The 25,742-nt window shown below is 47.2% G+C and overlaps 2 protein-coding genes across 2 annotated transcripts; one reads left to right on the plus strand and one right to left on the minus strand.

The window, feature by feature from the left end:
* Nucleotides 1-820: 820 nt before the first annotated feature.
* LOC310706030 (uncharacterized protein) lies at nucleotides 821-3,927 on the minus strand (the record flags this gene model as incomplete). The annotated part of the gene is made up of 2 exons (XM_083501349.1): nucleotides 821-1,209; nucleotides 3,343-3,927. 2 exons carry the CDS (start codon nucleotides 3,925-3,927, stop codon nucleotides 844-846), a joined length of 951 nt encoding a protein of 316 aa, XP_083357475.1. The 3' UTR covers nucleotides 821-843.
* A 65-nt stretch (nucleotides 3,928-3,992) lies between these two features.
* SOX21 (SRY-box transcription factor 21) lies at nucleotides 3,993-7,768 on the plus strand. The gene has a single exon (XM_083501361.1). The coding sequence runs from the start codon at nucleotides 5,232-5,234 to the stop codon at nucleotides 6,087-6,089; it is 858 nt and encodes a 285-aa protein (XP_083357487.1). The 5' UTR covers nucleotides 3,993-5,231; the 3' UTR covers nucleotides 6,090-7,768.
* Nucleotides 7,769-25,742: the final 17,974 nt, after the last annotated feature.

A 25,742-nucleotide genomic window follows, 5' to 3' on the forward strand; every position in this document is an offset into this window, starting at 1 on the left:
CTTCTCGCTCCCCCCAGCCTCCACATATCCTCTTTTTTTTTGCTTCCCGGTTTAACTCTTCTAAACCCAACTGAAGCGAATGACACACAAGCGGAGTCGCTCCTTTGGTGTCCGCATTAATCAATCTGACACGTCCATTCATGCCGTGGCCACGGGAAGGGAGTGTTAATCGTTGGTTCTTTTTGACTCTTGAAGGGTGTAGCATTCTGCCATATGCTGGTATTTTCCAGAGCTGGCTCTCTTGGGGCGAGGGAATTAGTCGACCCTTAGTCTTCTGGGTATATATGGCTGGCCTGTCTACCCGTTTCGGGAAGGGAGACAGCGGGGGCGGGGGGGCGGGAAGCTGTTCCCATTCTGTTTATTGTAACAAAACGAGTTATAAGAAGTTCTCAGAAAAGATACGGGGAGGGGGGGAATCCCATGTCAGCCGCTTTCCTGCCTGGTAAGTAAATTTCTCAAAGAGAATTTCCTAGCCATCCTGAATGGTTCAGATGCCACAATTGGCAAAGAGGTGGATTTTTCTTTATTTTTTGTGTGTGGAGGCCTCGTAAGACCTTGCAATCTGGTGCATGTCTACTCAGACGTTAGTTCGAATGGGTTACTGATATGCTTCCTTGAAATTCAGCCCCCGCTGAGTACAAGGGGACTTTCTGCTTCTTCTTGCAAAAACCGAAGCAGATTGTAGAAATACTGTAAGGCACGAGTCACGGAAGCACTTTTAAGTCCCTTTGATTTCGCTTTCCATGCTTAGAACTAAGCTCGCTGTGTTCAGCGGGACATGTTCCCCGGCCAGTGTGTGAGTGGCTGGGACTTCAAATAATTATTTATTATTATTATTATTTATTACATTTGTACGCCGCCCTTCATCGGAAAAGCCTGAGGCGGTTCGCAACAGAAAAATACAAAATGAGAATGCAGAATACATAGTGACACAGAAACGAACCAATAACCCCCCCTCCCACAAACACAGTTTAAAGAGGAACATTTTTGCCTGGTGCCTAAAGATGTATAATGAAGGTGCCCAAATACCCTCGCTGGGGATAGCATTCCACAAATGGGGAGCCACCGCAAAAAAGTCTCCTCCACCCTCCCGACTTCTGCTGGAAGAGAAACAGGAAGAAGGGAAGAAGGTCCACCATAAAAGTGCTGATTGCTTTTTTCCATTCTCAGAAATAGGGTCCCTTGACTTCTCCAACTGAACCCAAGAATCTGAAGAAGCCAGAGTAGAGAGTAACTGAGGTTAGATGAAGACATCGTCTGCCTGCGTTTTTCTCCCTCCCTTACTCTCTTCCTCCTTTTCCAGATTCCCCTCTAATCCCAGTTTTGATTATATCGGTGTGAACATGCAAGATTATCTGGGTGTGAACATGCAAAAGCGCCTCCTTCCACTCTGGCCTGGCTGGCGTTGTTGAAGTAGCTTCACTTTTATCCAGGCACCTGTTAGTTTTCTCTCTCCTTCGGTCTCAAGTTGGCGGCATGCATTTAAACAGGGGGCGTCGTGGAATGAGCCAGCAGCCCCGCTATACCTGGCAGAAGCAGAATGAATGAAGTTCTGGGGCTCAAGATTGATCTCTGGAAGAAGAGACCTTGAAGAAGGGAACAATACCGCGATGCCCAACCGAAGTCCCAGCTAAGTCGCAGCGCTTGAATTCAAGCCGACTTTGGTGTCGCTGAACGACACCGGCTGGACAAAACGCTTTGAATTTCAGTCCGGAGTGAAACCGATTTAAGTCGTGCTAGCACCAAGGAGACTTTAATCGGTTTAAATCCAGACACTGCGCCCACGCAGTGCATTCAAAGCGCATTGTCCCTCTCTGGGAACTCTCCTTTAACTCTCACAGAGCTATAGTGCTCAGCACCCATAAGAACCACATTTCCCAAGATTTTTGGGCCGGAGGGAGGAGGAGAGAGATGCGTGCTTTAGATGTACTTTAAACCTGGATCGGGCTGACAGGTGGCTGCAGCAATTCTTCACCTGCCTATTTGGGGACGGGGAGGGTCACTTAAAGGAAAGGTGGATGAGTTCAGAAGCAAAAGGTTTGAGGGTTAGCTGCTAGACTGATGGCAGGGTCGAAGCAGGTAGCGGGACAAATTTAAGGAGGGGTAAGTCGCGGGTCTGGTGGGAAGGCGCCCGGCAAAAGCGATCTGATTTCAGAGCTATCCGACGTGGGATGGGGGAAGCCTTACTCCCCACCCACTTCTTCACTCTTTGATCCGAGGCATCCTTTCATGCAAGTAAAAAAAAAAAAGTCCCGTTGATTAAAAATGAATTGCGCCTCTCCATCAATAAAATCAAAAATCAAAGTACCGCTGCTTAGGGTCGCATCCTCTACAGAGCATCATTCCACACACAGTGATAACGTTTCCAAAGACATCGGAGGGGAGATTGGAGGAGCAGCCGCAGGAGGAACTCCGTACCGAAGTTGATGCTCTGAAGTGACCGAATTTCGGAATAAATCGTTTAAGAGAGCGAAAGGGAAAGTGCGAGGCGTGGTGAGGGGGGTCTCTTGCCTCCCCCTTGCAAACTGCAACGGAAGAAATGCGCTTGCTGAACGTCCCCGTCCCCTCCATGGGCGTAGCCAAGAGGGGGAAGGGCGGGGCAGCTGCCCCCCCCAATCAATAATAATCAATAAAAATACATAGCAAACTGAAGTTCTTTAACAAAGAAAATCCTGGCTATGCCCATGCCGCTTGTCCTGCCTGAGCGAGCCCGCGGGGGGGAGGGGGCGACGTGGGCTCGGTGCTCCCCCCGACTCCTTACCGCCGGCCCTCTCCCCCTCCTCCCACCCCCGCTAATTCCCTCCCCCAACCATCACCCGCCTTGTGGTATTGATCAGAGTTCTCGGATCGAGGCAAAATAAGCTCTCCCCCCGCTCCCGTCCCGTCGATCAGCCTCGCCTTCGCCGGGGAAAGAGTTAATGGTCCCTTGCCGGGCCGCTTGCTTCCACACACCACGAAGGTAAGTCACAACCAAGCCCGCGCGCCGCCTACGTTCAAACCAGGCGAGCGGGTTTTCCCTTGACAGACAGACGGGCAAGTCAACGCGACGGCAGCCGACCTAGCAGGTGATCTGGTAGCACAGAAGCAAGGGGCCGGTTGAATAGGTTCCCTCTCCACTTCCCGCCGTCCAGCAGACAAATATTGGGGCGGGGTCTCCTTCCTCTCCGCCGTTAGCTCCCTAAGGATTTCGGGCCCTCCTCCTTAATTCAGGAGCCCCCCTCCCCGCCAGTTAAGTCTGAATTGCCATAGGGAACGGGGTGCGTTTGGATGCGCTCGTTATCCCGTCCCCTGCCTTCAGGATCTGTCCCGGGTCGTTTTTTCCCGGTGCGCCCAGGTGTGCACCTCGGAGGGAAGCGCCGCCTCCAAGTGGAAGAGCGTTTCCGAGAAAACTTCGCCAGCAAACTGTCGAGAGAGCACTTTTTTTCCGCGCGCGAGAGAGAGAGAGATCCGCGCGGACCAACTCTCTCTCTCTCCCCTTCGACGGGCAAGTCGCTCTTTGGAGAGGAAGAGGAGCGAGAGCCAACGAAGCGCGCGTTCAGTTTGGGGATCCTCGTGAGCGATCGCGGACGGAGTGCGATTGAAGCGGAGGGGACCCCCCCCGTCGAGAAAGGGGGAGCCGTGGCGGCCCCGTCCGCCCCCTCTCCTCTGCTTCTTCGACAGGCGAAGCCGGGTGGCCGGCTTTTTCGGAAGAGGAGGGCGCAGGGTTTCCAAAAGGAAAGGTCCCGGAGAGATGGCTCTGAGTGCGCACGCGCCCCGTTTTTCGGGGAGGGCGGGCGGAGAGGGAAGGGAGAGAGGGAAACACCCCCCTGGCCCAGTCCCCGCCCCTCGAAGGCCTGCGGCGGCGTGAATGGGAGACGGAAACGCGCTCTCTTTAATCAATGGGACGCGGGGGAGGGAGGAGGGGAGGAGCCGAGGGGGGCCGCCCATTCACTCGCCTGACACCCCGCCCCCTCCTCCTCCTCCTCCCCCGCCTCCTGCCCCCAGATACACACGCTGCCCATGCACCATATAGGCGAGCCTAATGCCTTCGCCAGCGCACAGGGAGCAGAGGCTGCGTCTCGGAGGCAGCTGGCACCCCGCGCTAGGGCGAGATACGGATATAAATGCAGATACGGAGAAGGCGCTTCCAATCTAAGGGCTTTGCGCCTGGATCGTCCGTCGTCGACACCGGCCGCGTTTTCAGCTTTTGTTTTGTTTTGTTTTGTTTTCCCCCTCCTCCCTCCTCCCTCAGCCGCCTTCCGGCCCCCACAGGCTCCCTCTAAACTTCAGCGGAGCGGGGCGGGCGGGAGGAGCGAGCGGGCAGAGGTGGAGCCGACGGGAACTTGCGGCAAGTTTGCAGCGAGATCGGGAGAAAGGAGCCGCTCCGGAGAGCGCTTGGCCGCCGCAAGAAGCGCGATCGCTGGCCGGCCGCCTTGACGGCGCCCGTCGTCTTCCTACTGCGCCTTCGACGGCTGCAAGGAGCTGGTCGTGGCGAGCGCAGGAGGGGTGCTAGCGGCTGAGCAGCCCGGAGGGGAAAATCGAGCCCAGGATCTCGAGGGGAAGGTCGTCAACCTGTTTCAGGAAGAGACCAGCGAGCGAGGATGACGGCCGGAAAGGAAGCGCCTCGCTCCCCGTCCACATAGGAAAGTTGACGGAGAGAGACGGGCGGGCACCGGACAGCCTGGCTGAGGATCTCTGTGGGAAGCGGACAGCTCCCGTCTCCCTCTCTCTGGCAATCCAGATCGACTTTAGATTGGTGCATTGGACTTCAAAGAATAACACTCGTAACTAAGTTTTTTGGCCTGCGCGCACCGTCGGGTTTAAACTTTTCTCGGCGGCCAGTCATGCTGCCGGTGACAACAATCCGGGGCTCCTTTGCTGTCCTCCAGTCGGCTGTCAAATGCCCCGATTCCCGCCAAGAGTAAACGCCAGTCGGACTTGGGTGTTGCAGGGAGCGCTTTGCTCGAGCTAAGGAGCGGGCCATTGGAGGGCGGGGGGCGTCGGGGAACGGGACCCGAGGAGCAGGAGGAGAACCGACGGCGCGCCTAACTACCGCCAGTTATAGGCCGTGGCAGGGAGACTGCGGCGGGGTTTTGCCGGAGCACGTTTCGGGGTTCGGAGAGAGGGGGCAGGCACCCCTGAATTTGGGCGTCCGGAGCGCAGGAGCCACCATTGATTTCTTGCGGGTGGCTCGCAGCGACGGGCTGGGCGCTGCCGCCGCCGCTGCCGCCGCTGCCGCTGCCGCCGCGGGCATGGCCAAGCCGGTGGACCACGTCAAGCGGCCCATGAACGCCTTCATGGTGTGGTCGCGGGCGCAGCGGCGCAAGATGGCTCAGGAGAACCCCAAGATGCACAACTCGGAGATCTCCAAGCGCCTGGGCGCCGAATGGAAGCTGCTGAGCGAGGCGGAGAAGCGGCCCTTCATCGACGAGGCCAAGCGCCTGCGGGCCATGCACATGAAGGAGCACCCCGATTACAAGTACCGGCCGCGGCGGAAGCCCAAGACGCTGCTCAAGAAGGACAAGTTCGCTTTCCCCGTCGTGCCCTACGGCTTGCCCGACGCCGCGGAGCATCACGCGCACCATCTTGGCCACCACCACCCGGCCCTCAAGGCGGGCGCCCTCCACGGCCACGAAGCGCTGCTGGCAAACCCGGAGAAGGCGGCCGCAGCCGCCGCAGCTGCGGCCGCGCGCGTCTTCTTTCCCCCGACGGCGGCCGCAGCCGCGGCTGCTGCTGCAGCGGCCGCTGCCGGCAGCCCTTACTCTCTGCTCGACCTGGGCTCCAAGATGGCAGCGGAAATCTCCTCGTCGGCGTCTGGAGGCTCGGGCGGAGGAGGCGCGGCGTCGGGGCTGCCCTACGCCTCATCGCTGGCTTACCCGACGGCTGGCGGCGCTTTCCACGCGGCGGCGGCGGCTGCTGCGGCGGCTGCGGCCAGCGGCGGCCACACTCACTCGCACCCGTCCCCGGGTAACCCGGGCTACATGATCCCCTGCAACTGCAGCGCCTGGCCCAGCCCGGGGCTCCAGCCCCCGCTGGCCTACATCCTCCTGCCGGGCATGGGCAAGCCCCAGCTGGACCCCTACCCCGCGGCCTATGCGGCGGCCCTATGACATCCTGCCCCCCACGTTGGACCCCTGTACAGAGGAAGCCTGTGGGGCGCCTGGGGGCTGGACTCCGACGCCGGACTCTAGCCGACGGGACCCTCTTCTTCCCAGCCTGATGCTGCTGTTGCCGCCGCCGCCGCCGCGGTGCCCTCCAGCCATCTGCTCTACGGGGCCGCCGACTGGGGTGTCCGGACGAGAACATTTCGCCTCTCCATCCGTCTTGTCGCCTCCCTCGCCGCCCGTCCATTTCTTCAACCTGTTGCCTTCCCTTCCCCACTCCAGAATCTGCTCGCGCTGCTCCTCTCCTCGGGTTTCCTCGACGGATTTGTTGGAGGGTGATGGGTGGAGAGAGAGGAGAGAGGTCGCGCGTCTCCCGGTGGAGACGCTTCGGGTAGCCCGTTGCCTTTTCTGCTCGACGTCTCTTGGGATTGCCTTTTTCTTTTCTTTTCTCTCTCCTTAACCTCTCCTCCACCCCAAATCCTCCTCTCCCTCTCCCTCTCTCTCCACACCCCCTCTAAATCCTGTCCTGTCCACAGTAGGTCCAGAAAAACGGACCCAATGCCATCAGCCTTGACTCCACGCTGAACCAAGTGGACGAGGCGCGCACAGCTAACCACCCCCCGAAATAAGCAGAGTTTGATACCTCGCTTTATGAGGAGGAGATCGGGTCACTCAAAGGAGAATCAGTATGCACTCTCGCTGTTGATTTCCTCCTAGCTCCCCTCCCTTCGCCCTTCCCCCTTTTCATGTATACCCCAAAGTTCCCCATGACAACTTTTGTAATTCTGGAGAAGGGACCTGTAAATGTCTACATGCGCGTGGGAGCTTTAGGTGTAAGACTGCTTCGCTGTATTATCTGAGTCACTTTTTTGAAAAATGAGATATAGATATATATATATTGGCTGCGATCCTAAGCACACAGTACCTTGGTAATGGGTCTCGTTGCAATCCATGGGACTTGTTTCCAAGCAAAACTGTGCAGCAGCTCGTGTGCCATAAATAGACAGCGCCAACCACAGCAAAACACCACCGAGGCGAATTGCAACAGACTGCGAAATCCCTTTTGGGGGGGTTTCGGAGTTTAAACTAAAAATAAAAATCTGACTTCTTGTCTGAGAGATAATTCTATACTTTCTGTGATGTTGGCGTATCTAAAACTGCTGTGTTTTCAGCGAAGGCGTTTGAAATCCGCTCCCTTTCGGACACCTTCTCACGGCAAAACCTGGAGTGCTTCCATGCCATTTAGCCCGACTGGGGAGGTGGGGGAAGGGAGAAAATATTCTTCTTATTCTTCTTTTAAATAAAAGCATACAGGATTCAGTTGCAGGAAATGATTTTGGAGGGCGGGGGAAGTCATTCTGAGCAATCTCTTCCATCATGACCATTTTCGTTTACTTTTGTAATGTGTATATTTGGATTAATGTTTGTGAATCAAGTTGGCTAACCTGTATTTAGTTTCCTTTTCTTTTGTTTTTCGCTTTCTGTAATATAAGGTTTTTGGAGGGGGGGGTAAGTTTTTAAGTATTGGTTTTAACATTTGACGTGTATAAATGAGTTTGCTGGTGTGTTCTAATTTAAAATTAGACGTCTAAGCTATATCTGTACATTTAGAATCCGACTTACCACTCTGTTCATTTTGGAACAATGAGTTTAAATAAAAGCCTGAAGCAGGGGAAAGAGAAAAATACTCTATTTCTTGTTGAGTTACTTACAAGATTTTAATCTCAATTGCCCTTACCTGCCTAGGCCAGGTGAAGTGTAAGGTATCCTCCAAAGACTTTCTTTGTTTCGCTTTTGAATAGATTGACTAGGAAATCTAAATCAGACCATTGTAAGGTAGAACTAAACCCTGATTTATCACATTTGAAATCGTGAATAGGAAAGTAGGGTTCCCCCCCCCCCTTAAAAAAAAATCCAAGTAGCTCTATTATGTGGGGGATGGGTGGGTGAAGAAAAAGAAACAGCATTCATTTGTTGGTTGGATAAGACACACAGGGAATCCTGAACCGGTTTCCGTGTAGTGTTTTCAGAGCAGAAAGTTGTTTGCCTGCTCTGTCTTCCCACTACAAAGGGTTTCTCTGCTTCAAATCTGTGCAATTTGCTAAAAGTATCCTTGGGATATTTCTTATATTGCGCACCTTGAGGTCGTCACCTGGCACTCAGGACATGTCGTCCGGGCCTGTTTGTTTTCAGTCTGGAGCAAATAATTAAAAGCAGAGCGAATGGGGAGCCACCCCGGTTAAATAACCTCTTTTAAGGACCATTGATTTCAGTGGCCAACGTTTGCATGCCGCCCTGTTAAAAATCAGCGGGCACTTACTTTGACGCTGCACCCCTTAAAAAAAACCCTTTAAAATTTCATCCAGGTAAGCACATTATCAGATCGGTGTGCCCAGCTGCAATTCTTGGCAACCTGGACTTGGAAGTGTTTCTTGCTCCGGTTACTTTCGAGAATCCATCCTCAGGGCTGGGGTGGCACTCGGTTTCCATTGAGCCGGTTTCTTAATTTGTTGAGGAGAGAAAGGAGGATGGAGAAAGGCTCATTGAGCAAGCCTAAAAGGGAGGGGGGAATAAAGCCCCCTTCAATCAATTTCAGCTTCCAAATCTATTTTATTAGCTTGGAGGAGTTAGCTCCCTGTTCCAAGGCTGGGCCCAACGTTTGCTTAGGAAGGAATTTCTTCTTGCAACTCCCCTCCTCGCTGGACGAAATCTCCAGCGCCATTCTTGGCACGGTTGCTTGGAGGCAAGTCCCGCGGAAAAAGCAAGCGGGTCTCTTGCTCCCAAGCAAATGGGCACCGGCGTGCACACGTGCGATTGCTTTCCAAGCGCGTCTTTGACTCGGAAAGAGCTTCAGTGGAACGATCTCAACCGAGTATGCAGAGGACTGGAGCCTTAGTTTTTCGAAATGAAATGTGTGTGTGCATTTTGCGGGGTGTGGGTCGGTGGGATTCCGCGTGGAAGGTGGGAAACACGTCCGAGCAAGGATGTCTTTCCTGACCTGGCACTGCTCATTAAAGCGATCTTCCTTTGTCGCCACTCCAGCTGTCCCCCCACCCCCCAATATCCTAAGTGAATTCATATGGTTAGGAGCGATTATGCAAAACTAACTCGGACTGTCCAGGGGTAATTAGCCTTGACACGGTTAATTAAATCCCTTTCAGGGCTCGCCATCCTCCACCCCCCTCCTTTTGTGGCAGCCCATCATTGCTTCACATGGAACTTCCTGCTGCTCTCTAGAAATCCCAGCCCTAAATCTTCCCTGACCCCCTCTCTGTTCTGTGGACTCTCCTTGGACTCGAGGACCCGGGAGGCACCGCTGGCTTCTTCTTAGGCGCCGTAGGGCCTTATTTGTTAACTCCTAAGGCCCGTCGAGGGGCTGTTCACCAACGGAGAGCTTATAAAGAGTGGCTTCCCCTCCTCTCCACCCCAGAAACCCCTTTGCAATGCACGTGGAAATGGCGTTTCTCGTCCGCCTTGGACAAGAACGCAGAACTAGGGGGCAGAAATTGCTCCAGATTAATCAACCTGCCCCAAGATTAATCAATCTTGTCCACTTTTACTGAGATGTAAATCGATTGGCAGGACTGACCGAAGCCCTAAAGGATCCTCCATCCTCTAGGAATAGCAATAATGCACGTTGTGATCTTGTGTATGCAACCGTGGTAAACTTTCGACCAACTTTGCCGCCTGAAGCGTCTTAGAAAGGAATAAACAGAAGGGTGGATCGTTTGTTTTCCCCAATAAGCGGGATTGTGCGTGGAAATGGGTCCCACCAACAATTAGTAAGGCAGCCTTACTGCTAAGTAAATGGTTTTAGTTTTAATTTCTTCGCATTCCGCTCGGGACAGGGACCCTGGCAGTCAACCGTTTTTTGCCCAAGGATCGGTGGCTTTTGCAAGATCAGAATTTCCCCTTGCAAAGTTCAAACGTGCAAAACCTTTCAAAAGAGGAAGCGAACTGGCCCAGGGCTGGCGCAGAGATCAAGCTCTGGTCCTGTTCTTCACCCAAGGGCGGGGGTGATCCCAGCCACCACCGCCTAGCAATTAATTTGCAACGACGTTGTCCACGGTCTCCAAGTATTTGAATAAGTACTTGAAGCAACCATCTCTTAATTGCAGTCTGGGTTAAACAGAGACTGATGAAAGTATGGAATGGGGGTGTGTATGTGTTTTTAAAAATGGGCAACTTGTTTCCTAATGGCCCCGTCCCTTTCCTTACTCCCGTACCTCCCGCCCCGCGCCGTGGAAGGGAACCCAGATTTCTCCCGTGCAGGTCACTTCCGACGGAGGCCGAAGATTCCTGGAAAGAATGCAGAGGAGGCGAAGATTCCACCAGAGAACGGCAAGAGCGCCAACATTCCACCAGAGAACACCGGAGAGCTCAAGATTCCACCAGGGTCCCTTCGACGACAGGGCTTAGAGACGGAGCGGCGGCCGGCGCGACCGTTGGGGAAGTCAACACTTCAGACCTGGAGATCTGGAGCCCCCCAGATGGGACGGAGGAGGCGACGGCCTCTTGGAGGGGGACCCGGGACGGCGCGCAGCACTTTTGCCCGGAATGAGGACGACACCGCCTGTCCCCCCGAGCACCAGTCGCTCCCCCCCCCCGGGCCACTCACTGCTTTAGAAACTTTCCTAATCTCCCCCTCGCCCCTATCCACCCCCCCCACCCGGCCCTTCCCTTTCTCTCCTCCCTCCCGGTATCCCTCAAAGGTCACCACTTCCCTTTTCAAAGACTGATATTATTAATTCGCGGACAATTTCCCTCTCCTCCGCAAGCTCCTTTTCCTCTTTCCCCCCCTCTTATTCCCCCCACCCCCCTCTCTCACACACACACAAGGGAAATGGGGGCAGGGAGAGAAGGGACCAAATCGAGAAACGCTCTCTTTCTCTCCCCCCCCTTTCCCTTTCTCCTCTTTTTTTTGTTCTGCAGTGGGAGCGTTTAGACTGTCGAGGGGTTTTTTTGTGCCAGAACAAAACCAGGGGTTGGGAGGTTCTGTGAGGGTGTTGTTTGTTGAAGTGGAGCTAAGAGAAAGCGGCGGCTTTCTCCTCTTTGTGAAGAAACCAATCAGTGGTATTTGGAAAACTGTTAGCATTGTGCATTTCTTCTGTGCCCATTGTAAAGCAGTTCTTTTCACAAGGCTTCTTCTTCTTCTCCTCTTCTTTTCTTTCTTTTTCTTCTTCTCGGGCTTTTTTTCTTCTCTCTCTCTCTCTCTTTTTTAGCCGATCCAGCTGGCCAGACTGAATAGCGGTGCAATTGTGTACACGCTTTGTCCCTCCGGCCCTTCAAGTAGCCCCCTTTGAATAGACTAAGTTGACACTGCATGACAGAGAAACAACATAATAAAAAATACATGAGCCCCTGAATGGGAACAGGCGCATAAATAAATAAAATGGGTGACCAAAACTGGATAAACTGAATGACAAAACGGTGAAAGGGGAACAAAAAGATATTTAACACGCTAGATTAGCATTAGAATGCCATCGACAAGACTGAACAATTGATGAATAGGGTTACCGGCGAAGAAAGAAAGAAACTAAATGCCCTTTGAATAGATTTTTTTTTTTTTTGCGTGTGTGTGTGTGTGTGTGTGTGTCGAGGGCACTGAATAGAATATGCTTCTTGCAAGACTGAATGAGAAAAGGTAAAAATGAAGCTATGCAAATTGGGGGAGAAGATGGGCGTGCGTGTGTATACGCGGTTATGCATATAGACATGCACACGCATATAAGTACGGTACATATTCCTGTGCGCGCGTATATGTTTGAGAGATGCGCATCTACGCATGCATACGCATATCCTTGCACGCGCGCACGCTGCACTGGCAGATGCTTACAGCAAGGCGAATTACTGAATATAGATGGCCATATGCGGGGCATAATACAAACATACATCCTAGCTGGGAATATGTACACACATCTATGCATATTTATTTATATATCACACGCACTTTATTTTTAATTCAATGGGTTTCCCCCCCAGCTTTGTGTGTGTGTGAGAGAGAGAGAGAGGGAGAGGGAGAGAGAGACGCTTGCAATTTAGGATTTATAAGGTATTGCAGCAATATCCGCGCTTCTTCGCATAGTCTTGGGATGGGAATCAAATAACTGGATTGATCGTGGCCATTTCCCGAGGCCTAACTCTTTGACGAAGGAGCGGATCTCCACGCACCCATCACTAATATTTCCCAGACAGGTTAAGTTCCCGCAAACTGACCTCAAATTCCGCCCGGTCCTGAAATTCAGCGAGCGAACCCTGGAGGTTCCTGCTGCCGCCTGCGCGCAAATCACATCTTAGCTCTCGGGTTCTCTAGTTATTTATTTCGTTTTTTCGAAGTGTCGCGTTTGTGGGAAGGATGGTCTTGTGGGAAGGATGGCAAGCCCCCGCTTGGGAATGCGAAGTGGTGAGGAACTTTTCGGGAAATGTAGCTAAGGAGAATTAGAGCAGAACCCCGAAAAGTTTGCAGAGAGTTTCTGCAGTTTTTTTGTGGGGTGCTGAGGGACAAAGCACTGCAGCCTATGATCTATCTTGCTCTCGGCTAGAAACTGTAGGCACACATACAGGAGCGGAAAAGCCTTTCCGCCGCCTTCTGTGGTCCATAGAAATGACGAGAAAACGTCCTTCGGGCATCGTTCTTCGCTTGGCTCTCTTTGTGGTCTGAGCAATATATGGCTGACCCGCGTCAGGATGATGCGTGTGGAGGGCGTGCTTTCTGGAGTTGGTGCGTCTTTGCTGGAAGAGGGTCGGGAACTGGAGAATAGGGCCTTTCCGCTCCCTCCGATGCTGTGATACCTCCCAGTTCTGCTCCCTCCTGAGGAACCAGATACTATTTGTTTCTTGTTAAAAATAAAAAGAGCAGTTTCCTTCTTTATAACCCCCGTAAAGTTTAGCTAAATGTTTCTCGACATGTCTCCTTGAGAGCCTGCTGTTCGCAGCCGCTTTCCGACGTTTTGAAAACCCGCCTAGTTTCCAGCATATAAGAGCGCACCTTTTCTAATGCGAACAGGTGCGTGATGCGCGCGTTACCTGGAGCGAGCGGGGACGACCCGTTTTCAACGGGCGAGAGCCTGTTTCGATTTTGCACCGCTGTTGCAGGCGAGGGCCGCTCCTGCCTTGAACCTAAACATAAGGAAACCTCCTCCAAGTATAAGCCGCGTTTCGGGGGGGGGGACCCTCTTTGTGGCCTCTAAAAAGGGTGGGCGAGGGGAGGAAAGTGAAGTAGAAACCTAGCCCGATTCAGTCGCACTGAATCCCAAACAAACCGAAGTGGAATCGGATTGCAGCAGGCATCCATTCCCAAGCCCACCCCCAGTAAGTTAATTCGGTGAAAGACGATCACAGGTCGGAGTACGTTTTCTGCACTTAAATCCACCCCCCGGCTGTATGCTTTAAACCTCCGTGAAGTATAATGTCATATCATAGACGCACACACGTGTAATTCCATAGGGATTCTTTTTTATTTTTCTTCTCATTTCGTCCTTTGAAATAACACCCCCCCCCCATTCATTGAAACTTTCGCATCCACAGACCCAGGGAATTTGCCGGTTGCCTCTGAATACAAGGTTATCCTCTACCACGCGCGCGCACACCGAAAGTGACACTTGTTTGAGAAAATTGACGTCGAGGGTGCCACGTACAAACACAGTCGCCTCGCTCCTCGGAGTTTCCTCCTTGCGCCTGGCTCTTTCGTTCTTTCCATTTGGAAAAGAGGAGAGCCCAGGGTTGTCAGGGAGCCTTTGAAGAATCCCTAACAACAGCCTGAGTTAGCTGTGGGCACAGCAATGTACATAATTTCTTTCCGCCCCCACCCCTCGGAAGCCCGGAGGATGCAAGTTGGCTTTCGCTGGTTTCAGAAATAAAAAAGTGTGCTTCCTGATCTCGATTTGCTTTCCTTCCAGCCGCACCCCCCAGCTCACCTCGCCAGTCCTGAGACTTCTTAGGTGAGTGAAAGGAATGAAGCAGTCATTGTAAACACCTCGTTGCTTTTTCTGAATGTGCTTATTATCATATTAGCAGAGGAGTAAGAGACACATGGCGCATTACTCATCCAGCGCCTCTAGGCAAAGAATTCTCCTATTGAGATCAACCAGTATAACCAGATTTCTTATGGGAAATTACAGAAGGCAGCTTTAAACGCTTCTCCCGGAAAGAGATTGCCAGTCCCCTTTCTCCTCTCTCCCCCCCCCCCCATCAGCTACAAGCAAAAAAAGTAATTAGCTATTTACAGCTCAAGACTTGGAATTCAGCAAAGAGAAGTGGGAGAGAGAGATGGAAATCACTTGGAGCACTCCAGAGGAGAGGGGCGAGGAGTGGCGGGCTGTGATTGGGATCCTGGCCACACTGAATGGAGAAGAAGTCCTGTAGAACTCAGTGGAACTTGCTCTGGTGTAAACACACAAAGGGTCATGCTGTGCATATTGCTATGGATGGCATAACATACAGGAATTTTTTTTAAAAAAATATTGCCATGTCAGGAAAGTGATAGGAATAACGCTGGCCTTTTGAAAAGGTGTGATCAAAGGAGCAGGAGGAGATCTCTGTCCTCTAAGCACTTCCTAAATTCCTTCATGGATTCCCACCCCCCTGTATGGGCATCAGAGAGACTTACATGTGTAGATCATAGATTACGTCCTGGTTCACACATGCATGCATATTACTTGATTACTCTGCAGTTGATTACTGTATAATTTGGGCTGGGTCACACCCACGTTATTCGTAATTTGATGAATGTGAAATTTACAGCCTGTCAGTGTGTAATTGGGCCACCACAGATATAATGGTACAGATAGCACCTCACACCACCTCAAATGCAAAAGCCGACTTTCCAAAGGAGCCAGGTCACATGTTTAGCTGCCTGTCATGGATGAGGCAGTCCTTGATGCTGACAGAAACACTGGCATTTCTGTCTTGTTTTATAGGCAATGGGAAACTAAAGTTCCATCTCTGTATCTGGAATGGCTCATTCACACCTGCAAGTTATCATGATGCTAAGTGACTGGCAGGTATGTATCAAGGAGCCCTGTAAACTGCATGCATATTGTTTCCCATAAAATGGATGCTAATTGCTTCTGCAAATGTTGGGAAGCTGCAATGGGTTCTGGCCTCTCGGTTGCACAAGGTTTCCTACATGCTATAGCCACCATGCCATAATCATAAACTTATTACAATATCTCCATGTAGGAATTTGGTATCATCAGCTTTCCACATACTGCATTACCATCTCTTTCTCTCCTTTTAATACTTATCATGAAGGGAGAAACATCTCAAAACGATTATAGTACATCATTATGGTGTCTATATAGTAGAAAAATCATTACAGTAATCCTCCAGAGGAGACCAAACTTAAGATGCGCACGCACACACTATACAATTAAAGCAAATTCAAAGCACATATCCCCCTCAAAAATTATGGGAGCTACAATTCTCAGCAACCCTTGACAAACTGTAGTGCCCAGAGCTTTTGGAGGGGTGGGGTGGGCGAATGTGTTTGGGATGTGCTTTAAAGGTATAATGTGTATGGTGCCTTGGAAATAAAGATGATAATAATCAAATAACAATAATGCAAGAGTGTGTGTTCTTCAGTGTGTGACCAGAAAGCCATGGTTTACTTTTTTCCAACACTGCGCCCCATTTTCCAGTCCATTTATGCTGTTCCATGGAATTTAATGGGAGCCTGTTTGCAAAAATCGAGCCTGTTCCCAGCTTTGCATAGCTCCATCCCTAGTTCTGCTTCTTGGTCTCCCTGGACTGTGGTGGAATCTTCATATCCAGGTCTTGTATGTTGAGGTTCTCTTAAGACCCATCAGGTTTAATGAGGGGTGGGGTGGGAATACTCCCCCTAATCAAGACTGTCCCATCCCAATTCTGAAACACACAGCGTTAGAAGCAAACAGTCACCTTTACCTTTTTATCACAGTGCATCTGACTCTGCAGGAGTGATGGCTTAGTGGTTGAACAGAAGGTAGGTTAGAATCTGCTGATAGAAGGAATTATGAAAAGAAAATCTCTGGTAGATTTCGGGGTAATTTGCAGCACATCAGCAAGTGCTTCTGTTCTGATTCTCAACTATTTTACAATGCCAATCACACCACGACTTTTTCTATCTACATTCCACTACTGATATGAAAAAGGTAATGAGGAGTGGGGTGTGTTTGAAAGGACTGTGAGCTCCATTCAGTTCTGGTACTGAAAAGAATGTCCTAGGCTTAGCATCTGCTCAGAGGCACACTATTCTATAACTCTGATTTTAGATGTGACTCTGTTTGGTAGAAGATCTTGGGGTTCTAGCAAAACACCAAGTAGATCTGGCAAGCCTGCCCACCTCTGTGGTATATGCTGCACGGCTTGGCGGCAGGAGGTCCAAATGGGGAGGTCCATTCATGATATTGCCAGTTTAAAAGGAGACCCTGGTGGGCAGGTGCTACACAGAGCAGGCAGCACATTGGACCAGTGGCGCAAGACAGCTTTGTGTGTTAGAAAGGTTGGATGAAGTTTCTATGTTAATAGGATTCTCTATATACTAACCAACAATTGCATTCTCCTCTCCAAATGCAGTAAACAACTGAAAAGGAGATTATAGCCTCAACACAGCGTAGAGCTGGGGTGCCCTTAAGCCTATTGAAATCAAAGGATTCTAAGTGGATGCAATTCTGTATTGGATTGTGGCCTGCATATTCTGCACCTCCTTCCAAGAAGTCTCTTGTTATGCATGATAAATGTGGCTGAAATGTTTTGTCCCTTCCTGCCCATGTACATTCACCCCAGGAAGCAATCCCCTGTAAGCCAGGGAAGACAACTGAGAAGGAGTGAGAAGAAAAGGAAATGAAGCGGGAAAATTTGTTCACCTTTCTCCAGTTCCCACATGCTTTTGGTTGGTACCAGGACTGTATAGAGTCCCTGTAAGCAAGCCCCCTCATTGCTATTTTCTCTCATGTTTATCAAATGCATAATAGGTAAAGTAAGCTTTATACTGGGCTTGACTCTTTCCCACCCCCTTCAGCAGAGGTTTCCACCTGCTGGGAGAGCTTTGGGCTCCAGCGATAACAAGATAAAAGGGACAGAGCTAGCACCTGGCTGCTGATTGGACGACAGGCCATCCTGTTTGTTCGGTATGACCAAACAGCTTTTGGAAAAAATGAAACAACAGCAGAGGCAGCATTTGAACCCTCCTATCAGTTTTGCACATTTGCAACATCAGAATCAACCAGGAAAGCCCAGCTCTCTATATCTTTCAGCAACAACAACACAGGGTCAGTAGAAGATTGTAGGGAAGAGGAGGCCACAGACAGAAGTGCTAGCGCTTAAAGGAATTTTCAGGAGTGCCAGTGATTTTTGATCAAGCTATTCCCTTGGAAATGTTCCTACATGCTCTCTTGAACTGAAATTTCCTTCGGCTGCCAGTAATGAAATGTGAGAAATGACGATCAATTACTAGGCAAGGGGAATGCAAGGGAAACTTTGGGAGGGGAGGAAAAGAAGACGGGGCAGAGCCAAGTAACTGTCAGGTTACATAATCCAGTATTCCTTCATGCTTCTCACAAAGTAAACCCATGAAAATTGTGGCAGTTTTCTCACTGAACCAGGTATATGCAAGATCAGATGTTTAGATTCTATGTTAATTTGTCTAGAACAAATGTTAAACTCCATTCTCTGGTTTGGTCTTGACAACTAATACAATTAATAAGAAATATAGGTAAAGGGACCCCTGACAGTTAAGTCCAGTCGTCAACGACTCTGGGGTTGTGGCGTTCATCTCGCTTTACAGGCCGAGGGAGCCGACGTTTGTCTGCTTCCGCAGACAGTTTTTCTGGGTCATGTGGCCAACATGACTAAACCGCTTCTGGCGCAACGGAACACCATGATGGAAACCAGAGCACACGGAAACTCCGTTTACCTTCCCACCACAGTGGTACCTATTTATCTACTTGCACTGTGTGCTTTCGAACTGCTAGGTTGTCAGGAGAATAAAAAATATAGAGAACATTAACAAACCACCCTGCAATGTGGACTGTGCTGGTTTTTTTGCACATAACTCACTACAGATTAGCTACAGCTTAAAACAGCGTTAATTACCATTTTGTTCAGAGTAGCTAAAGAATTGCGAAAGGTTGGGTATTTCCTGAACTTTTCCAGTGCATATTTGTGGAACTATTCTCTTAATCCCCTGCTGAGCTTATTTATTCCACGAATACCCCTCATAGTCACCATAACTGATTAAAATGACTGGTCTATACGTTAAGACTTAAGGTTTAAGTGCTCCTCGGAGGACTGAAAAAGTCATATTTATTTTATCATTTCTAACCTACTTCTCAGAAAAAAATAAAAATAAAAATGAATGTTCAGGGAGAACGACTTCATACAATCACATGAATGTCTACTTTGGGATCATTGTACACACTATGACTTACTTCTGAGTAACATGCAGAGAACTGGGACACACATGTCCAAGGTGCACAACTAGTTTCTTCTTCCATACTTTCCCCAAGTCTAGTGGATGAGAGTTGAACTATGACCAGTCATCACGTCCCTTTTAAGGGCAGAAAGTCAACACGTAAATTCAAAGATTAGGAACTCCGGTTAGCATTTGGATGTATACAAACTTTGTCAGATGCCTTTGTCAATTTTTTTTTTTATAGTAGTGTTGGTGGACTAGGTTTTTTTAAAATAAAAATAGTGATGGTGGTAATGAAACCACGACAATATGACATTTTTTTTGATGTGGCAACTGGTCTTATGAATGCTACAATACATTTACACACATTGAGACAGTGATAAACCGCTTGGTTCGAACTTACTCCTAGAACATGATCCTCAGGAAGGTCTACCTGTTATCATTTAGGCATCAGGAAAAGACCATTTTATCTTCTCAAGCTTTTAAATTACTTTTTGATCTGTGCTGGGTTATTTCTTATGCTGTCTATAATTGGCCGTTTTTAATATACGATGTTTTAATTGCTATTTTATTATGATCAAAATATCTTAAATAATAAATTATGCCAAGGATATAGGCTTGGGTGTCCAAAGTTTGTAGGGATTTTCACAGCCTCGAGCCAATTAGACCCTTGTCTGAGTCCTGCCAGCTGCAATGTCTGTGGCAACCTGGTTGTCAAACTCCCTTGTAATGAGGCTACTCATTTTATTACCTTTTAGGCACCAGGGTACAACATTTTTATTCTTCCAGACATTTGTACTTCAAAACAATGGAATTGGGTTTTTTGTTTTGCTGTTTTAGTTTGTGAATTGTGCTGTTCGTGTTATTTTTAACAAATATTTCTCAATGGTTGCTTGCACATTCCATTGCTTTGTTTTAAATCACATTGTGAACTGCACAGGGATAAATATTATGATGGGCAGTATCTAAATACATGGGCTGAGCAATCCTGTGGTTGAGAATTCACAACCCAAATGTATGCCTTTGTAGCAAAACAACCCCAAACCACCCCAGCTTAGGAGGGGAGGGGTGAAAACAAGAGAAAGGAAGAGGTGGACTTCCCACAGCCTGACTTGGAATTGGATCGGCACTTACAAGTGTACCTGGAGAATGTTATGTATATCTCTATGCACACAGATACAAACACAATATTCTGTAAGGGTTTTTAATCGGGTCATTTAAATTTTTTTACACATGCACGATTGCTCTCTGGAACACTCTAAGAATCTGCATGTATTCCAGAAAGCAACCATGCATGTGCAAAAAAAAATTATAAAAAAGGGAAAAGGTGGGGAGAAGAATGTTGCTTGGGAATTTAGGGGGTGAGACAGAAATTCCTACAGGTAGGTAGCCGTGTTGGTCTGCCGTAGTCGAAACAAAATAAAAAAAATCCTTCCAGTAGCACCTTAGAGACCAACTAAGTTTGTTATTGGTATGAGCTTTCGTGTGCATGCACACTTCTTCAGACACACTTCCTACAGTTATGGCAGATAGACATGGATAAATTCAACTTCCACTCTCAAAACAAAAACATCCGGTAGCAAGGTTTTAACTCTGAAGTGCGGTTGGGGTGGGGCAGTGATAACAAAAAAATAAAAAGTAAAAAAATTATTTTTTTTTAAAAAAAAAACACTTCAAGAAACAGTTTTTGAGAATCGACTCAAATATGTTCCACGGAAAACAACAGGATGCTTGGTCAGGCTGTGTGTTTCACAGCAGTCAGCAAGAATAAGGGTTTAATGTTAATTACCTTATGTACATGTACTTACAAGGCACCTAGTTGTGAGTGGCAAATCTGCCGAAACATGACTAAGCGTGGTCAGAATCTTCTTTAACTGTTCCAAGCCAGATAAGAACTTCTCAAGGAAATCACACTTAATTCAGAGTGGGACCAGTTTGTATTTTGAACCGAGCAGTTACAAACTTTGGAACCTCGATCTGCAGAAGTGCTGTACCCTTTGCCAAATATTTAAGCCCTCACAGTTAGCGTTGTCAACATAAATTGATGTATTCAAGAGAAACATACTGCAGGTTGTTCCTAAATGTGGATTTCTAGACCAAGATTCCCATAAAATAGATAGCTGGAAACAAGCAAATATTGAGGGCATGTTGTAAAGCTAAGTGCATACATATTCTTTTCCAATGATGAAGCATCACAGAGTACAATCTCCAAGATGCCTCATATCTAGTGATATCTCCTGTATTTCTGCTTTTCAAGGCAACAGGTAATTAAAAAACTGAGTGCAGTACCTGGATCAATTAATTTTACTGCCTTCTTTATGAATTTATTTTGTCCTACAGAATTCATGTAATCTTGAGAGTTTTGAAATAAAACTTATCCCTATATTTGAGTATTTTGAAAAGAGAAAGGGGGGAATTTTAAAATCCACACAGGAGTGGAGTCAATTTTCCTTCCTTTACTCTCTATTCTTTTTCAGAAATTCCCCTTTCTTAAAACTCCTTTAAAATGCAAAGATAAAATATTATATTCACATTTCCAGGATTACTTTGAAGCAGTGTGTGTCTTCTTGTGCTTGGTCACACCAAAATTGCACCAACTCTTGAGCTCATCACAAAATATATTGTAATAGTACCCATAATATTAACCAGAAATAACAATAAGCTATCCGCATCCAATACAATTTGGACAATACAAGTCTCTAACCAACACTAGATATCTCAAGAGGTCTATATCCCCTCACCCCCCATCAAATAACACATTCAATTTTGCAATGAATCTACATAAATGTATTTAGGTTCTGGTAGCAGGGTATTGGTCCAAGCAATTTTCAGCATGAACTGTACTATGGATTGCAGCTAGATTTCAGTATGGAACTACGTACCGAAGGCAAGCAAGATGGGATTCAAGCACAGGGTCTGAAGATTGCAAACAGATCACTTCATTAGCAGACTGGAGAGAGGAATTTCAATTGGCAATTCAAGTGGGGAATTCTAGTTCCTGAATCCATATCTAGTTCCTGAATCCATATCTGGTTATGTTCAGGTTACAAGACTCATGGAAATCTCTCAACTACTGTAGTTTCTTTGACCACCACATACAAGAAGTCGATGCCACACCTGAGCACTGACTCTTCAGACAGTTGTTGACTGGACACTTTGCTGTGACTTCTCTAGGACAACGTATATATAATTTCAGAACTGAGGTGGAGGTAGCAGAGGAAGCAGAAAAGAGTTTAAAGCCTTTGTAATTGCAGAGGAAAAAGCTTGTTTATGAAAATAAGCGCTCTGTGAATCCTCTTAATATAAGTGGGGCCAAATAGAGACCATGTTCTCAGTGCTTCAATATATAATGACTATAGTTAAAACTTTGGTTTTCCGGTATTAAAAGCAGAGGCACGATTGCCTATGGAAAGGTAAAGGGTAAAGGGACCCCTGACCGTTAGGTCCAGTCGTGACCGACTCTGGGGTTGTGGCGCTCATCTCGTTTTATTGGCTGAGGGAACCAGCGTACAGCTTCCAGGTCATGTGGCCAGCATGACTAAGTCACTTCTGGCGAACCAGAGCAGCGCACGGAAACGCCGTTTACCTTCCCGCCAGAGTGGTACCTATTTATCTACTTGCACTTTGACGTGCTTTCGAACTGCTAGGTTGGCAGGAGCAGGGACTGAGCAACAGGAGCTCACCCCATGGCAAGGATTCAAACCGCCAACCTTCTGATCGGCAAGTCCTAGGCTCTGTGGTTTAACCCACAGTGCCACCCGCGTCCCCGGCCTATGGAAAAGGGATGCATTAATTTTAAATAAAGTAGGATTGTCAACACTCCTATGAAAATTCAGGAGGCAAGACTATTCCTGGCATGCAAGTGATGGGGAATCACTTTACCTGCATAATTGCTGTTTTGCCAGGTTGTCGTAGCAAGGCCCCAAAAGCAAACATACAAACTGACATCTAGCACTAAGCAATATAGAAGACCTGCGTGTAAAAGAAGCCGATAGAAGGATAACATTTGTTTCACTGATATGACAAGTTTATTCACAGAATATCAAGGACTGTAGCCATGAGCTGAAATTTAACAGATGTGGTGTTGAGAATCAAGGATGCACCCTATGGGCCAACTAGGTTAACTGCCTGTTCTTAAACATGTAATCCAATGCTCAAAGCTTCTACAGCAGATGTCTGGCAAACATTTTCCTGAAATCTTGTATCAGTCTTCCGAGGTGGTTTATTTCTTTGCTAAATTGCTCTTAACCTCTAGGATGTTTTTGTTTGTGGTAATGACAATGATCCACTATTATCCTCATACATTCTCCTCTTAATCCTTTTCAAGATGCCATAATATTGAGGATGCTTAGCCAGTACTGGCTATAATAGCTTCTATTTCTCTTTTAACAGTGCAATCTTTACTCAAAAGTAAAGACCTAATGTGTCCAGTGGCACTTGGCTTAATCCCAGAAAACCATGGTTGGGATTGCAATCTAACAGCACAACACTGTTTTTACCTGCAATTAAGTTCTACCATAATCAGTGCAGCTAACCTCCAGATAGTGTGAACAGGATTGCAACTGGAGTTTCTGAAATGTTTAAAGTAATTGTAAATGGCAGCATCACAGTTGACTCTAGTTCAGTTTGTTGAATCTGCATATTTCTTGGAAGTGCTTGATTATCATCTGGTTTATATTGTAAACTGGCACCTTATTTTGTATGATATTTGCATCTTATTTACATTTTGTTACAGTCTGTTTAATTTTTTCACCCAGGAGGGCAATTTTTCTGAGCTAATTTAAACATTTTTTATCCTCTAAAGTGATAGGCAGTGACCAAAGGGCAGCTTGCAGACTATATCAGACACCTCAACCAGTTTAGCCCTGCCAGCAAACAGAGGGAGTCTCTCACACAGTTGCTGTTTTGTACCACATACCTGTTAGGTAGGTTCATATTATATACATATTTCAAGATGAGGGTGCAAGTGGCTTGTATATGACATAATACTGAGTTTATGGCTGAAGTGAAATTTGAATCTGGGACTTCGTAGCTTGCACTCAACACAGTTATTATGTCACAATTAAGCAGTTATATTTATAATAAAGAAAGAAGACAGACAACGCTTTTCAGGAGGGATGGGGCCTATTCACCATTTGCTGACAGAAAAAAGGCTGAAGGATAGAGAAAGGAATAAATCTATTTCCCAAAAAATATACAGTGTTGTTCACAATTACGGAACATGGTGCCATTTTGTAGTAACATTATTAACTGAGCTGAGTGCCTATAAGAGGCTTTGTGCTAAATCAGCTGACATTAGATTTCAAACTTAATTTAAAATAGTATGTACAAATTGTGAGCTATGGAGTGTACTCCTATGTATGTTTGCTCAGAAATAAGTTACACTGTGTTCAATAGGGCTTATTTCCTAATTGGTGTATTTCGTATTGCAGCCACAGGCAAACATACATTATTGCTCTGTTTTAATTCCTCAGCATATAAAGTAATGCCCAACCCAAACCTTGTGACAGTAATACAAGCACTATTGGTGTGAATAGGCCTTGAGTAAGCAGTACAATGGTGCTAGCCCTGAAATTAAGATGAATCCACAGTTTTTTAAAAAAATTTCAGTGCAAATAAACACATACTTTCCATTAAGATTGCCATGAAGTATCATCCCTCCCGCCATCAAATAATTCATAAATAAAATAACAGTATAAATGGGAGAGATATTCACAAAAGGCCAGAATGATGAGAGTCAACTTGGGGGATACACACAAGCAGAGAAATAATCACACACTCACCCGAAAATGTTCTGCACAAAAAAGGGTCAGATGATTGAGGTTTTGTGGTGGAAATCTTCTGTAAATACTTTACGAAAAAGAAGTGTGGGGATGAAGCTATTAATTTTATTAGCTATGAACTACAATGTGAAGGGCTTCAGATAATACAGTTATATAGTTCAGCCACATCCCAGCCAATGGTAATTTCACTTTGAGGAGTTTTCCCTCTAACAATCACCCAGTTAGAGAAGCACAGTGAAGCTGGCTATTTTTAATTGTAAGATCTGGGCAGGAGCCAGCCTTAAGTATTAAACACGAGACACTATCTAATGTGGTTTTTAGGTCACTTTTACTACTTCATTCAGTGCCTGATACCACATTTTTCCATGTTGTTATCTCTTCTGGGCCTGACACTATTTCATCTGGGCTGTGCATCTTTAACAGGGAATTCAAACTGGCAGTGTGGAGAATTAAGAGATTATCGGCCATCAGATGATAGGCAAGTTGGATTTATGTTTAAACATTACAGTATCGCTGGTTTAAGAAATATATCAAAAGGTACATTTCAATGTGGTTTGAAATGTGATTTGAAAAGATGACCCTAATCTTCTGAGAGTCTGTCTGGACACATGTGCATTTCACTAGATTGTACCTTTTCTCTCCCTCTTCCCCCCACCCTGAGGAATTTAAAGAGATATGCTAAACTGTTACCTAATGCAGCTCTTCTGTACAGGAAGTGTTAAACTACAGCTACTGATAAAAGCGGCTGATAAAGCCCATGAAATATATGCCCCTGCTTTGCTAGGAAGCTCCATTTTTTACATGTCTGAAGCTGAAGTAAAGAGCAGGTTCCCTGGAACCAAAACTTCCTATGCTGAAATTGTAAGGGGAAGAGAGATTTGGGATGTAATGAGCATCCTTATCCTCCCTGGTATCTTTTACAACTGCTTTAGATGACTTCCTAATGGTTGCTTTAATACATTTTAATTAGGACGACACTTCCTCGTTTTCGAGGATGATATATTAATATTACAGATCATTAACATTGCTAAATGGCTGTAATGGCACAGAAGTCTTTAATTGTCCCAGTTAGACAGAGACCCACTTTTTCATTTGGCTTTTTTCTTTTCTTCCTTTTTTGCTGTTGGTCATACAGAGAATTCAGGAATGACTCCCCAGTCTTTAAAGCATGTAGCAAGAAGCAGCTACACCCTCCTTATTAAATTATGGATAGAAGAAAGACTCTTGTGTAATGCGATTTCTTCTCGAGACTGCATGACAGCTAATATTGTCTTTCTAATATCCACTTCATCAATATCAGAAGTTAGGAAACTTTGGCTCTTGAGCAGAGCTTTTTTTAAAAAAACAATTAGAGCAGACTGTATTTAACATCTGCAAAATACTCATGCTTATAAGGAATGAGCTGTTCCATTCTGTTTGCAATGGTTTTAATCTCTTAACTTTAATATATGTCCTCTAGCAGGCTATACTACTTGGATTTCATTT

Source organism: Podarcis liolepis (assembly GCF_965112155.1).
Source record: "Podarcis liolepis genome assembly, chromosome: 4".
Classification (NCBI taxonomy): Eukaryota; Metazoa; Chordata; class Lepidosauria; order Squamata; family Lacertidae; genus Podarcis; species Podarcis liolepis.